Source organism: Notolepis coatsorum (assembly GCF_963971535.1).
Source record: "Notolepis coatsorum genome assembly, chromosome: 17".
NCBI lineage: Eukaryota > Metazoa > Chordata > Actinopteri > Aulopiformes > Paralepididae > Notolepis > Notolepis coatsorum.
The window spans coordinates 102,539,176-102,555,125 of record NC_140181.1 but is presented as its reverse complement, the minus strand read 5'-3'; the positions used below and the strand labels follow the sequence as shown (position 1 = coordinate 102,555,125).

Here is a 15,950-nt window from a genome sequence, read left to right as displayed (position 1 = left end):
TGATTAATTTGCGATTAATCGCGAGTTAACTATGGACAATCATGCGATTAATCAGATTCAATATTTTAATCGATTATATATATATATATATCCGCTAGGAAGGACAAAAGGAAAAAGCAGAGTCCGTCGCTGAAAAGATGGTTCAGGAAGTTGGAGAATGAATTCACATATCCTGTCTGTCCTGGAACTACCAATAAAACAGTAATGTTGAGTGTGTGTGTGAGTGTGTGTGTGTGTAAGTCTGTGTGTGTGTGTGCGTGTGTGTCTGTGTGTGTGTGTTTGATGGCACATGCCTGGAGTCAATTACCAGGAAGGCAGCTCCTCCAGGAGGATAGATGACAAGTTGTATCTGTGGTTGACCTTTGACCTTGCGCTCAAACAGGCCTCTCAAGGCGCTCAGGCTGAGTGGATAAATCAGAAGCCCAGAACAGCACTCTCCGTTTCCAACTCCGTTCATTATAGACTCATTTAGTCAGAGAGGGAGAGCTACATACAGAGAGGGAGAGAGAAAGAGAGAGAGAGAGAGAGACAGAGAGAGAGAGAGAGAGAGACAGAGACAGAGACAGAGACAGAGACAGAGAGAGAGAGAGAGGAAGAGAGGAAGAGAGGAAGAGAGAGACAGAGAGACAGAGAGACAGAGAGACAGAGAGACAGAGAGAGAGAGAAAGAGAGGAAGAGAGACAGAGACAGAGACAGAGACAGAGACAGAGTCAGAGACAGAGACAGAGAGAGAGAGAGAGAGAGAGAGAGAGAGAGAGAGAGAGAGAGAGAGAGAGAGAGAGAGAGAGAGAGAGAGAGAGAGAGAGAGAGAGAGAGAGAGAGAGACAGAGAGACAGAGAAAGAGAGGAAGAGAGACAGAGACAGAGACAGAGACAGAGACAGAGAGAGAGAGAGAGAGAGAGAGAGAGACAGAGAGACAGAGACAGAGAGAGAGAGAGAGACAGAGAGAGAGAGACAGAGAGACAGAGAGACAGAGAGACAGAGACAGAGACAGAGACAGAGAGAGAGAGAGAGAGAGAGAGAGAGAGAGGAGAGAGAGAGAGAGAGAGAGAGAGAGCCATATGACTCTGTGGCTGTTCAGATGAAATACGTTTCATCTGCTTGGTTTTACGACCAGAGTGTGGTTTTCAAACTTCTCCGGCTCCCGTCGTCAGGGCGTCCAGCAGCAGGGAGAAGAAGAAAGGTACCAGCGGTGTGGTTATCATTAAGACTGTGATAAACCCACCTCGTCCTCCCGCTCTCTCCGCCGGGCCTCCTCTGTGCCTCTCTGGATCTCCTCCTCCTGTATCCCACGGGCGTACTCAGAATCCTGCTCCTCTCTGGAGGACGCAGGGAGAGAGGAGAGAGGGAGAATGTGATTCTACATGAAGAGCATGTGTTCACAGGCAACAGTGGGTTTACATTATGATAGTAACAAGTGTGCGGTAGTGTAGAGTAAACAGTCCGGGGCTGCGTCTATGATTTAAACCTTTTCACTACCGCACTACATAAGGTTAACCCTTTCACTACCACACTACAGACGGTTAACCGTCTGTAGTGTGGTAGTAAAAGGGTTAACCTTCTGTAGTGTGGTAGTGAAAGGGTTAACCTTCTGTAGTGTGGTAGTGAAAGGTTAACCTTCTGTAGTGTGGTAGTGAAAGGGCTAACCTTCTGTAGTGTGGTAGTGAAAGGGGTTAACCGTCTGTAGTGTGGTAGTGAAAGGGTTAACCTGCTGTAGTGTGGTAGTGAAAGGGTTAACCGTCTGTAGTGTGGTAGTGAAAGGGTTAACCTTCTGTAGTGTGGTAGTGAAAGGGCTAACCTTCTGTAGTGTGGTAGTGAAAGGGTTAACCTTCTGTAGTGTGGTAGTGAAAGGTTAACCTTCTGTAGTGTGGTAGTGAAAGGGCTAACCTTCTGTAGTGTGGTAGTGAAAGGGTTAACCGTCTGTAGTGTGGTAGTGAAAGGGTTAACCATCTGCAGTGTGGTAGTGAAAGGGTTAACCATCTGTAGTGTGGTAGTGAAAGGTTAACCTTCTGTAGTGTGGTAGTGAAAGGGTTAACCTTCTGTAGTGTGGTAGTGAAATGGCTAACCTTCTGTAGTGTGGTAGTGAAAGGGTTAACCATCTGCAGTGCGGTAGTGAAAGGGCGAACCTTCTGTAGTGTGGTAGTGAAAGGGTTAACCTTCTGTAGTGTGGTAGTGAAAGGGTTAACCTTATGTAGCGTGGTAGTGAAAGGGTTAACATTATGTAGTGTGGTAGTGAAAGGATTAACCGTATGTAGTTTGGTAGTGAAAGGGTTAACCACATGTAGTGTGGTAGTGAAAGGGTTAACCTTCTGTAGTGTGGTAGTGAAAGGGTTAACCTTATGTAGCGTGGTAGTGAAAGGGTTAACATTATGTAGTGTGGTAGTGAAAGGGTTAACCGTATGTAGTTTGGTAGTGAAAGGGTTAACCACATGTAGTGTGGTAGTGAAAGGGTTAACCGTCTGTAGTGTGGTAGTGAAAAGTTAACCCTTTGTCATGTGGTAGTGAACGGGTTAACCATTTGGTAGTGAAAGTGTTAAAGGCAGGGATGCCTGAAGGAAGGCCAAGGGCTCCAAAGAGTGATCAAATATTTTCTTTTAGTCTGATTCAACGCAATTTATTTACACTTGAGGAAAGAATCTGAGATGTGTTCGATTTAGGCTTAATCGATTTAGTTGTTTTGTTCTGTATAGAAGAAACAGCCTGACATGAGGACCGAACTCTGTACTTTTAACCCTTTCACTGCCACACGACAGAAGGTTAGCCCTTTACTATCACACAACCGACGGCGATGCTCCATCATTAGCATCATTAGCTCCGCATTTGCGGAGCTAATGATGCTAATGATGGAGCATCGCCGTCGGTTGTGTGATAGTAAAGGGCTAACCTTCTGTATTGTCACAGTGAAAGGGTTAACCGGCTGTCGTGTGGCAGTGAAAGGGTTAAGGGTACCGAGGGTGCGGCGTGTTACAACAATAAATGACAAAATGTTCTAGATAAATAACAATGTTGAAATTGAGAAATTTGGACTTCTTCTTCCAACTGAATCTTTTTCTTTTTGTTATTACAGAGAGTTAAGTACCGAAGAAAGGTACCTTTGGGTTATCGATACCGAATTCCAGGGACTGGTTCTGGTGCCAGTATTGGTTCAAATGTGAACGATACCCAACCCTACTGGTAAACATTTTTTAATGATCAATGTCCAGTCCATTTTTTTTTTTTTTAAATATCCCTGTATATATTTTCCTGTACATTTCACGTTTTATATTGGACACTTTACTGTACATCTTTACTGTATATTTTTGGACTGTATATTTTAGAATGTATATACATATTTTAGAATGTATATCTCCGACTGTGTACTCTTATTCTTATTTTAGAATTTTGACTACCTGAATGATTTGTGGTGCTGAATTTCCCTCAGGATCAATAAAGTACTTCTATCCTACAGGGAGGTGTATATCTCATCTCTATATGGGTGGAGCGCGCGGGAAACTAAAAAGTGACGTCAGACTACCCCTCCCTATCACGTACCACACTTAAACAGATGTGTCCTTCAGTTATTGGTGTAAAGTTATGGAATTCTCTCCATAGCGAGCTTAAGGGATGTAACAGTGTTTATCAATTCAAAAAAATTTATAAAAAAAAAAATTTAGTCAGTATGAAAATCAAAATGTGATCTGAATAGTGAGATCTTTTTTTTCTTTTTCTCTTCTCTTTCTTTTCTTTTTTATTCTTTATAATAATAATAATTATTTAAATTTTTCTTGTTTAACTGTGGATTGTGTTTCTTTTATAATGGTATAAATGATTATTTGTGTAAATAAGGTTATACGCCGACCATTAAGAAAATACATGTTAGTTTAGGAATAAGGGGCAGGTAATTATAAGATTTATTCTTCTTCCTGCTCCTTTTGTCCATGGAATGGCTATTTATGATTTTTTAATGAAGAAACTATGATTGTATTATTCCATGTGGCAAATAAAAACTCTGAACTGAACTGAACTGAACTGAACCTATTCTATTCTATTCTACTCTGAAACAGCCCCCTTGTTCTGTCTGGGCCCTCGGTCCATCAGGGTGACGCGTGCGTGTTGTGTCTGTGCAGCGGTGTGACGTACAGCTGTCTGGAGGCCTGTCTGAGCAGGTCGCCGCGCTGGGTCCGCTGCTCCTCCTCCTCGTCCTGCAGCCTCTTGGCGATCCGGAGGTCATTCTGGACCAGCTGGTTCTTCTGGATGTTGGTGGTGTAATACTGCTCAACTACAGGGGGGGGGGGGGGGGAGACGGAGGGTTAACAGCGCCATTCATAGGGTTAGCGCAGGGTTAACGGCCCCATTCACTGTCTATGGAGCCAATGATAAAGAATATGATTTGGTTTAAAGATGGTTTAATGTGTTAATGATTGCATTCATTTGCATAATAGCAACAAAGTATAAAATGCATAGATTTTTACAAGTGTTGATTAACCCTTTCACTACCACACTACATAAGGTTAACCCTTTACTATCGCACTACAGACGGTTAACCTTCTGTATTGTCGCAGTGAAAGGGTTACACCATTTGGTAGTGCGCCAGTGAAAGGGTTACGCTATTCAATTAGGTAAAACTGACTACCGTAAATCCTCAAATATAGGACGGGTCTTCTATTTACCTCAGCTGCAAAGAGCACCAGGCCTTTATTAGAGAGAGGCTTATATAAGAGGCAGGCCTTAATTTAAAAAAAATGACACTCATGGACATAATCCCTTCATTTTCAGACTTTTATTGCATTATTATTAATATTATTATTATTATTATTATTATTATTATTATTATTATTATTAGTATTATTATAATTTTTTTTAAATACGTACATTGTCTGTCTACATTTATTTAGACTAGCATTGGTATTTAAATATTGAGTGCAGTTGAGTAATTGTGGGATTAACGTAATTCACACACTGAAGTTGGAACCGTCTATAGGTTGCGGGGTGCGGGGACGATTTAGCGTGTGGTACCTACCTTCTCGACTTCCTCAGTCGAATAGCCCACCGCAACACTTCCAGGATTCTGAAATCGGGGAGGAGATAGCGGGGGGAGCAAATGAATGAATGTGGATGAGAGCCGTGATGTAAGTGCAGCTACGGCTGTGGGGGTGCTGGAGACATGATCCAATAGACTTTTATGCGCCTGAGTCTCCTGAACACGGTGCGACCCATTCCTAATCGATCAGAACTAAATCGGCCGAGATCAAGTCCCTTTTCCAGCACCTACTCCCCATACACATGCGCAGATTGTCAACGGAGTCTGGACGACGCACGAATGAATGTGGACTGTTCCATCAGAGGGCGGAGCTTCGGTGGTAGTGTGAGTGGCTACAGACCACTGCACTTAAATATAAACATTAGTCTACCTGGAGACTCAATGAGGTCACTGTAGATGTCGCCATAAGACACGTCTGGCCATTTAGTGGGATAATTTTCTCATTATCCTGTTCGGCTGAAAGGACACTGGCCACCGAAGCTCCGCCCTCTGATGGAACAGTCCACATTCATTCGTGCGTCATCTCGCGTCGTCCAGACTCCGTTGACAATCTGCGCATGTGTATGGGGAGTAGGTGCTGGAAAAGGGACTTGATCTCGGCCGATTTAGTTCTGATCGATTAGGAATGGGTCGCGCCGTGTTCAGGAAACTCAGGCGCATAAAAGTCTATTGGATCATGTCTCTAGCACCCCCACAGCCGTAGCTGCAACCACTTACATCACGGCTCTCATCCACATTCATTAATTTGCTCCCCCCGCTATCTCCTCCCCGACATGCAGTAGCTTTAGCTAACGCTATCATAGCATCATGATCTGTAATGTGTCAACTGGACAACGCCAGCCTCGCCTGCCAACGCCATATAGATACTAGCGAACGTTGTAACGTTTGCAAACGAAGTCAACGTCATCCAGCCGACACCACAGATCTAGATATTATGACAACTTTAGCTAGCGCTAAAGCTAACGCCAACCAGAGGGAAACGTTAATGTACGGTAGTCAGTGTAGCGGGAGGCAGCACTTGATTTGCATTGGCAAGAGTATCTCATTCTATATCACGGCACAAAAAAAAAATAATAATAATTGCAACCTTATATTGGAGACCGGCCTTTATTTGTCTGCATGCATCAAACCCCCGTCCATTATAAGAGGCCCGTCCTTTATTCGAGTACCCTCCACTATTAAGAGGATTTACGGTATATATATAAATAAATTATATAATTATATAAACAATATGTAGACTAAGAACTTCTCGAGGCTAGGGCAGCTCTATGCAGTATACAAATGAATGCAATTGTTGAGGAAAAGGAAAAGTGTCCAAGCCTGGACCTAAAGTCATCTTTAAGAGATTGTATAAATTGTTTAAATCAAGACAGATTTGTTGAAGATGTCAAAAAGAAAACGTGTTAGTCAAATGTGTAAGAAAAGGATCCCGAAGAGGCACTGGTGAAATTTGGTGAAATCTTTCTGCCACTGCACCACTGAAGAGGTTTACCGTCAGAAATGTCAGAACACCATGGTGGAATATTGTATTAATTCATTTTTACAAAATCATTATGAAGTAAAAAATCATAATGTAAGATTTAAGTATCTTCAATTTAAATGTAATATAGCCCACATAAAGCCCACAGAAATAAACCCACAGGTGTTGACGGCATTGACGGGAAACTCCTTAAACTGGCTGCTGATTTAATTGGCCCTGTTATCTGCCATATTATAAACCCGGGTTTCAGTTTTTGTCCACAATAATGGAAAACTGCTTAATACCACTGCCTAGAAATGGGAAATTACCATTCTCTGGATCCAATAGTCGTCCTGGAAAGAATAGTGTGTGAGCAGATTAAATACAATTTTCTATCACTGATAAAATAGCAGGTGATGTCCTACTTGTCAGTCGGCATTATCTTGGATATAGAGTTATTTAACTAATAGTTATATATATTTTAATGGGAGCTATTCAGAAGTTAAAACTGTAAAGTGCCTCAAGGAAGCTGTCTTGGGCCCTTGCTGTACACCAGTTTCACAAATGACTTACCACTTCTTTAAAATTAGGCCAATATTTCTATGTATGCGGATGATAACAATATGTATGTCGGCAGTCACAGCCAATGAGTTAAATACAGTTGTAAATGTAGAGTTGCAATCAGTGGTTAAATCGATAAGGAATACAAATAAAATGTGGTCCTGAATGTTTCAAGACAAATAGCGTTCAAATCAGGTTTAAATATTTGCATAAATCAGGGTTCCCACAGACATTGCAAAATAAAATTCAAGGACTTTCAAGTACTTTTCCCAGCAATATTTTTCATTTTAAAAGGGCATTTAAAAGGATACATACATTCACTTTTAAATGCTGTTTTTATAGAAAAAAAAATCTGATCCAATATTTATGGATTAAAACCAATTTCCGACAATTACAAAAAAAGATTTAATGACTTGATTCAGATATTTTTTTATCATGGATGAACAAAACTTTCAATGTGAATGGTTGATTTGAATTTCAATTACTTTTTAAGCACCTTGTTAAAAAATTGGCTGTTTTCAAGGAATTCCATGCCTTCCATTTCCGAAAATCAAGCACTTTAAGCACTTCAAGGACCTTGTGCGAACCCTGCTAAATGATGTGTCTATTGACCAGGAGACAGAGCTACTGGGAATAATCTTAGCCAGTAAATGATCATGGACAAGATGTGAAATTGTATTTCTGTTATTAAATGACGTGTACAATGTTTGACATAAAACGAGACAGGTGATTCAAACTTTTACACTTTCAGTGCCCAGCAGGGGGCGCACATTTAGTGCTTGAATGCCCACCATCCACTTCAATGTTAGCATTAATATCGCCTAATTTATGTTTTAAATTATGGCTATGTGTCTAATCTGCCCGTCGCTTATCAATGACTCATTTTCCAGTCAACATTGTCGAAGCGGATTGTTTTTTTATCGGTTCATTTCCGTTTTATAGCATTTTGAAAAGCCCTCGTTTTCAAGGGGAAAAAAATTATCCGTGATAAACGCCCTGTACTGTAATATTCTAGAACGTTGTCATTTTTCGGCCTATTTATGAATCGTTTTCAAATAAACGCTAGATTATCGATAGTATATGTGTACGTATGCTCGCTGGTGCCGCGAGCTGAAAATCGATTCTCTTAGTTCCTGATCGCAATATTTGCATAAATCAGGGTTCCCACAGACATTGCAAAATAAAATTCAAGGACTTTCAAGTACTTTTCCCAGCACTATTTTTCATTTTAAAAGGGCATTTAAAAGGATACATACATTCACTTTTAAATGCTGTTTTTATAGAAAAAAAATCTGATCCAATATTTATGGATTAAAACCAATTTCCGACAATTACAAAAAAAGATTTAATGACTTGATTCAGATATTTTTTTATCATGGATGAACAAAACTTTCAATGTGAATGGTTGATTTGAATTTCAATTACTTTTTAAGCACCTTGTTAAAAAATTGGCTGTTTTCAAGGAATTCCATGCCTTCCATTTCCGAAAATCAAGCACTTTAAGCACTTCAAGGACCTTGTGCGAACCCTGCTAAATGATGTGTCTATTGACCAGGAGACAGAGCTACTGGGAATAATCTTAGCCAGTAAATGATCATGGACAAGATGTGAAATTGTATTTCTGTTATTAAATGACGTGTACAATGTTTGACATAAAACGAGACAGGTGATTCAAACTTTTACACTTTCAGTGCCCAGCAGGGGGCGCACATTTAGTGCTTGAATGCCCACCATCCACTTCAATGTTAGCATTAATATCGCCTAATTTATGTTTTAAATTATGGCTATGTGTCTAATCTGCCCGTCGCTTATCAATGACTCATTTTCCAGTCAACATTGTCGAAGCGGATTGTTTTTTTATCGGTTCATTTCCGTTTTATAGCATTTTGAAAAGCCCTCGTTTTCAAGGGGAAAAAAATTATCCGTGATAAACGCCCTGTACTGTAATATTCTAGAACGTTGTCATTTTTCGGCCTATTTATGAATCGTTTTCAAATAAACGCTAGATTATCGATAGTATATGTGTACGTATGCTCGCTGGTGCCGCGAGCTGAAAATCGATTCTCTTAGTTCCTGATCGCTCGCACAGTCAAACAGCCATATCACATATAGGGGAAAAGCTTATATCTCCGTGAAAACAGGTCTGATTATCCTAAGACTGGTCAAATAGATTCCTTACCCGAGATCAGATGGTATCCAAATGGATTATTCCAATTCCTGATCGCCATTCCAAAAATCGATCCTTTTATTGATCCAACGCGTATACTGTAAAACACATATTACACGCTGTGCTGAGGGTCCACAATGAATCTGATCGGCTCCGGTTACATGCGTGAGAAGTCAAATGTGGATTCCGGAGTTTTTTTTTCTCATCCATTTTCATTGAGTCCAATCCAAAAGGGTGCATTACCATCTGGGAGACGATAGGGGGCGCTTTTTTCACATCTGAGCTCCTGGTGGAGCTGGTTTCCCAACGGTAGACTCGGTTGATGAAATATGAATTCAGATCGCTAATAAAAAAAAAATCACGAGAATTCTCGTGATGGGCATTCAGGGGGCGGGCTGATAACCCCAGATATCTCGTGATGGGCATTCAAAGTGTTAATATTGTACCAGCTTGACTATTGCCCAGCAGTGTGGTCTAGTGTTACAGTGGATATAAGATTAAGAAATGATAAACAGTACAAAACAGAGCAGCGTGTATTCCGCTTGATATGTTAACAGATTACAGATTACATTACATGTATTTATCAGAAATATCTCTATAATAACAAAGACTGTTTATTTTGTATAAGAATTCAGTTTTAGACACGACTACTCTACCAGACACGCTACATTCATATTATATTTCATATTACATATACATTCATATGATATTTCATATGATTATTATATTATATATTACCGAAAGCAAGAACAAACTCAATCAAATGAAGCGTTATGTACTGAGCTATGCATGAATGGAATTCACTCCCTAGACATAGACATATCACACAAGAGAACTGCAGAACATTTGATTTTTAAATTTATTAAAACAGCATCTTTTCACTAGATCTTTGAACTGATGTAGAACGTATTGAAATGTATGGAGGTTAAAGTTCAGAGGTTTTAACTTATAGGCAATTAGCTATATTAGTGTTTTGAACTAAATAATAAGTTTGAAGGTCTGTCTGCGTTTGTGGTCTGAGGACACTGGAGCTTTTCCATTTATGACTATTTGTTAAGTTAAGTGTCTAGGAACATAATGTAAATGTTTATGCATACTGTATGTTGTTACATTGCATGGTCACAATGTTACGTTTTTTTGTGGACCCCAGGAAGAATAGCTGCTGCAATGCAATAAACTAAACTAACCGATACAGCATTATAATATATCAGCAGTGACCTCTTTGTGGATGTTTTCTGGCTCCTCAGTGAAACGTTGTACTTACTCTCCTGTTCCTGCAGGTTGTGTGCCAACACACCGTCCTCCAGCACAGCAAAGTTCTGGCACACTGAGGAAGAGTGGAGAACAGCAGCACTCAAACACTGGCACATTCCTGCCTGCAGGTGTCAGCGGAGCTGTTCGACAGCGATAGTAAAGTTAAAACCCTTTCATTGGACTACGGGTGGAAATGAACCCGGTGCTATTCCCGGCATATTTACGCCGGACCCCTATCGTGCTGTGGTGTTATGCATACACTCATGTACATGATGTTCATTAATTCGCATTGTCCTTGATAAACTAATCTTAAATTGCCGCACTACCAAACGGTTAACCCTTTCACTGCGAAAATACACAGAAGGTTAACCCTTTCACTGCCACACAACAGCAGGTTAACCCTTTCACTGCCACACTACAGAAGGTTAACCCTTTACTAGCACACTTACCGTCGGTAGTGTGATAGTAAAGGGTTAACCTTCTGTAGTGTGGCAGTGAAAGGGTTAAATAGTCCTACTCATTCTAAATCTTTGAATGAAAGCAAATCTTACTATAAAATGACTAAGGCTGTCAAATCTATTAAAATATTTAATCTGATTAATCGCATGATTGTAGTTAATCGTGATTAATCGCAAATTAATCGCATATTTTTTATCTGTTCTAAATCTACCTTAAACGGATCTTTTTCAAGTTTTAATACTCTTATCGAGATGAGTACACATCACATCACATCTGCCGTTGTGTCCTTGGGCAAGACACTTAACCTACTTGCCTCGTATGAATGTGTATGCATGTGAATGAATGTTGGTGGTGGTCGGAGGGGCCGTAGGCGTTGATTATTCGCCACGCTTCCGTGAGTCTGCCTCAGGGCAGCTCTGGCTGCAATTGTAGCTTACCACCACCGGTATGACTGTGTATGAACGAATAATGGACTCTGTGAAGCGCTCTGGGTCAGTGAAGAGCGCTATATAAATCCAAGTCATTATTATTATTATTATTATTTATGAGTCGACAAATGCTTGCTTTATGCAAAAAATTCATGTTTATTTATTGATACGTGAGAAATACTGTCCAGAATCTTCAAGTAACTACGATGTGCAAACTGCATTGTAAAACAAAATGCTGAAAAGAAAGAAAAGCCCAACAAAAAAATAACAGATGGGCATTCCCAATTTACTAACTGTAACATTACATAGTAATGATTACTAACACAGTAGTGTGTTGAACTTTACACTTGAACTATTCATCCCCATTTCTTTTTGTTTAAGCAGCCATTTAACACAAAAGGATGACCCTCATGCATTGCAAATTTGCATCAAATTCAAAACAAACTGAGTGATGCACAAAATAACTTGAAAGAAATTAATTATTTAAAACAATGAATAAAGTGTGCATGAAATAATAGGGGAAAGAAAAAGTTAGGAACGTATTACGTGCACCCACACAAGGACTGAGGACGCACACCCCCACCTGCCCCCCCTCTCTCTCACACACACCTCTCCCAGCTCTCTTTCTCTCTTGCCCCTTCCTCATCTCTCTCTCACCCCCCCTCTCTCTCTCTCTCTCTCTCTCTCTCTCTCTCACCCCCCCCTCTCTCTCTCTCTCTCTCTCTCTCTCTCTCACACACACCACACACTTTGAGTCAGAAACAAACATAGTATCAATGAGAGTATCATTAATACACCAGAGTGAAGTCTAGTAAAAAAAAATAAAAATAAAAAAAAATTAATATATATTTACAAAAAATCACAGCCCGTTAATCTCGCGTCAAAGAAAATACTAGTGCTGTTAAAAGATTTTTGTGTTGGGGGCGCCCTCGTGGCGCATACCATAGTGCCTCGCGCACCTATGCAGCCGACCCGGGTTCGATCCCAGCTCCCGTCGTTATTTGTCGCATGTCCTCCCCACCTCTCCTCCCGTTCGCCCTCTCCTCTGTCGGTCCTGCGTGGCCAATAAAAGCTGTAAAAATGCTAAAAAAAAAATAAGATATTAATAAAGAATATATATATTTTTGTGTTAACTCGTTAATAACGTTTTAACTTTGACAGCCTTCAAAATTACATATCTGTAGATACTATATCTATCTATACATATCCCTTACCTACTCTTACTAGTTACGCTGCTGGCCAGTATGACTTACTACCATAGTGTCTTTATACCTGTATCACTGTACATATTAATACTGCAACTCTGTACATACATCTGATTAGCACTACACCCAGTAGTACTAATTTATAGATTTTATACCCCGTTTAAATCACCTGTACATTGTATATTACTATTGCACTTTACTATTACATTTGCACTCTGGTTGGATGCCATACTTCTTCTTGCTGTACTGTGCTGTATAATGACAATACATTTGAATCTAATCGAATCTACACCAACACCAACCAAAACAAGAGACGAGGGTGGGGATGGTTGGACAAGACAATGCCATAGGCAGCAGCGGAGGTTTTCACTGTATTTTCATCAGGGCAGAATAATGAGCACCGTGGAATACCTTCCTACGCTCCCCATTTATAATCACAGCTAAACTCCAGAACCCTTAACAACTTTATAAAGAGCTCAGTCAACCGCCACGATGACTTCATTCAATACAAAATTGTCTATAAACTATCTTAACAGGCTGAGCGTATTCCAGCGCCATGCGTTTTGGGCAAAATCTATTATTGTACCGACCGAAGTCAGTGGGTTTACCGACTGCAGACTGTTGGGTCCGCCTCGTTGAAACAACAGCGGTAATTGTGACACCAGCTGCAGTCTGGGTACCAGACATGGTCCTGTGTGCGTGTGCGTGTGCGCGTGCGCGCGCGTATGTGTGTGTGTGTGCGTGTGACCCCTTGGGCCTAACAAAAATAATGGTTGGTTTCAGGTTGCCGACCGACCCTGCCGATTTAGGTGCGACCCAATATATTTTATGAGTTTTAAAAAAAAATTATATATTAAAAAAAAAAAAAATCATTTTTTTTTTTTTTTTTTAAGAATAAAGTTTCATAGAAATCTTAGTCAAACATTTAGTATTATGGATATTAAACATGCTGGCAGAGTACATGCATCCATGTTGTTGTGAACATTTTAACCCTTTCACTGCCACACGACAGCCGGTTAACCCTTTCACTGTGACAATACAGAAGGTTAGCCCTTTACTATCACACAACCGACGGCGATGCTCCATCATTAGCATCATTAGCTCCGCATCCGCGGAGCTAATGATGCTAATGATGGAGCATCGCCGTCGGTTGTGTGATAGTAAAGGGCTAACCTTCTGTCGTGTGGCAGTGAAAGGGTTAATTAAATAAAGAAATTCCCTATCCATAGTCGCCGTGGGAAAGAATAAAAAAAAAAAAAAAAAAAAATCCCTACCTACCCATGGCCAAACTGACAACCAACCTGAAACCAACTATTATTTTTGTTAGGCCCAGCTGCAGTCTGGGTACCAGACATGGTCCTGTGTGTGTGTGCGTGTGCGTGTGCGTGTGCATGTGTGTGTGTGTGTGTGTGCGTGTGCGTGTGCGTGTGACCCCTTGGTAGCCTCACCATGGGGAGCAACTGTCGGTCTGTTCTGCCACACAGACTAACTACACTACAATCACAACAGGCACTTCACTCACTCATCACTAGAAAACTGAAGAACCAATATCTCACAAACAATATGAGAATCTTAATACTTTATTTCTGTCCGTCCGCCTGTCGGTCTATCTATCTATCTATCTATCTTGTCCTGCCAGTCAGTCAAGGGTACTACGACTAAGGATACTACGACTATGCGTGCACCTCATGGTACCAAAGCACCTCAAAGGCGCTAAAAACTAAATTACAAACATCTCAAAACAAACTGGTCAGACTACTGCTTGACCTGACTCCTAGAACCCACCTCACCCCTGCCCACTTTGACAACCTAGGATGGCTTAGAGTAGACGACAGAGTACAGCAACTTGCAATGGGCCTGGTCTACAAGATACACTACACGACCAAGGTACCCATGTACATGTCAAAATACTTCCCAAAGGTCAGTGAATACCACGATCACAACACCAGGGGGAGTTCCACAAATCATGTTAAACCCAGATTCGGCTCAAACAAGGGACTAAACACGTTTCGCAATTATGCCACATCAATGTGGAACGCCCTACCTAAAGCTGTAAAGGAATGTGAATCACTACCCACTTTCAAAACCACTCTCAAAGAACACCTACGGGAGACTGTAATTCGAAACTGGCCCCTGTAAATGTCCTAACACAACCCCCTCCAATGTACAGTAAATGACCAAGTATGGTTGTCAATATTCCAATGTACAGTTTTGCTTGTACAGTTGTACAGTGTGTGTCCCCCACCCCCCCACCTACCCAACCCCCCCCCCCCCCCCCCACCAACCACCTCCAATGTACAGTCCCCCCCCCACCTACCCAACCTCCTCCAATGTACAGTTTCTACGTCAAATGTATATACTCTCTTTTCTGGACTCTTTTTGTATCACAAACAGTACTGTATTGTCTGGTATGTCATGAATGTATAGATGTAGCAGTACTGTCTATCTGTATGTCGTGTATGTCATATATGTTATGATGAATTGAAAATGGGGGACCCTGATGTAAACAAGACGAAGGTCTTTCTCTGGTCTGCATCCCCTTAACAATTTGAGCTGTACTGTACCCATTCTGCAATCTGTTAATAAAGTTTTCAATCAATCAATCAATCAGTCAGTCAGTCAGTCAGTCAGTCAGTCAGTCAGTCAGTCAGTCAGTCAGTCAGTAAGCCAGTCAATCTATCTATCATGGCTAGTATAACTACCAAATCAAGATGCAAAGTTGATCTACCACCTGCAACCACCTGTTTTAGAGCAGGGGTTCCCAAACTTTTCAGGCCAGGGCCCAGAAAATAAGGCGTCAGAGAGCCGCGGCCCAATGCACATCGTCAGGCTTTTTTTTAAAAAAATTTTGCCAGGCGACCGATTTTTTAAGCCAAATATCACTTCAATCCTATTAAGTTAGTTCAAGTTAGTTATTCATTTATATGTGCTATTTATGAGAGGGCTAACTTGTTGCAAAATAATAATGATAATAATAATAGCCTCATTAAAATACTATTGTTGCTTTGGTTGTTTTCAGCGTTTTATGTGCATAATCTGTTATTTAGTTTGAAATGTTCGTTGAAATAAGTAGATTTTTCATTTTTGTTTATTTATTAAGTTAATATAAAACCATATAGTCACATTTTAGAATACAATAGAATAGAATTTTAGAATACAACTAGAAACACTGTCCTGGCCTGCTTCTAAGTTCAGTGGCCTGACAAAAAAAAAAAAAAAAAAAAAAAAAATGTTTTAATTTTTTTTTTTAAATTTTAAATCATCTCGCGGCCCACCCGTGGCTGCTCGCGGCCCACCTTTGGGTCGCGACCCCGACTTTGGGAACCACTGTTTTAGAGGAGAGGCCAGTGCATTCCGATGTACACACACCTATGTTCAAGCCCAACCTTCAAGACTA

The 15,950-nt window shown here is 40.6% G+C and overlaps 1 protein-coding gene across 2 annotated transcripts in view; it reads right to left on the bottom strand.

Annotated features, from left to right (window-relative positions):
• The window catches only part of ccdc187 (coiled-coil domain containing 187), an 80,888-nt gene that overhangs the window by 20,062 nt on the left and 44,876 nt on the right, over positions 1-15,950 (bottom strand). The window contains exons 3-6 of one of the 2 annotated variants that reach the window (XM_084332742.1): positions 10,472-10,534; positions 6,809-6,832; positions 4,120-4,258; positions 1,226-1,319 (exon numbers count right to left, since the gene is read on the bottom strand). In XM_084332742.1, coding sequence (XP_084188868.1) covers positions 1,226-1,319; positions 4,120-4,258; positions 6,809-6,832; positions 10,472-10,534 — 320 coding nt within the window. The remainder of the gene's footprint in view (positions 1-1,225; positions 1,320-4,119; positions 4,259-6,808; positions 6,833-10,471; positions 10,535-15,950) is intronic. The other variant, XM_084332743.1, reaches the window with a different exon arrangement.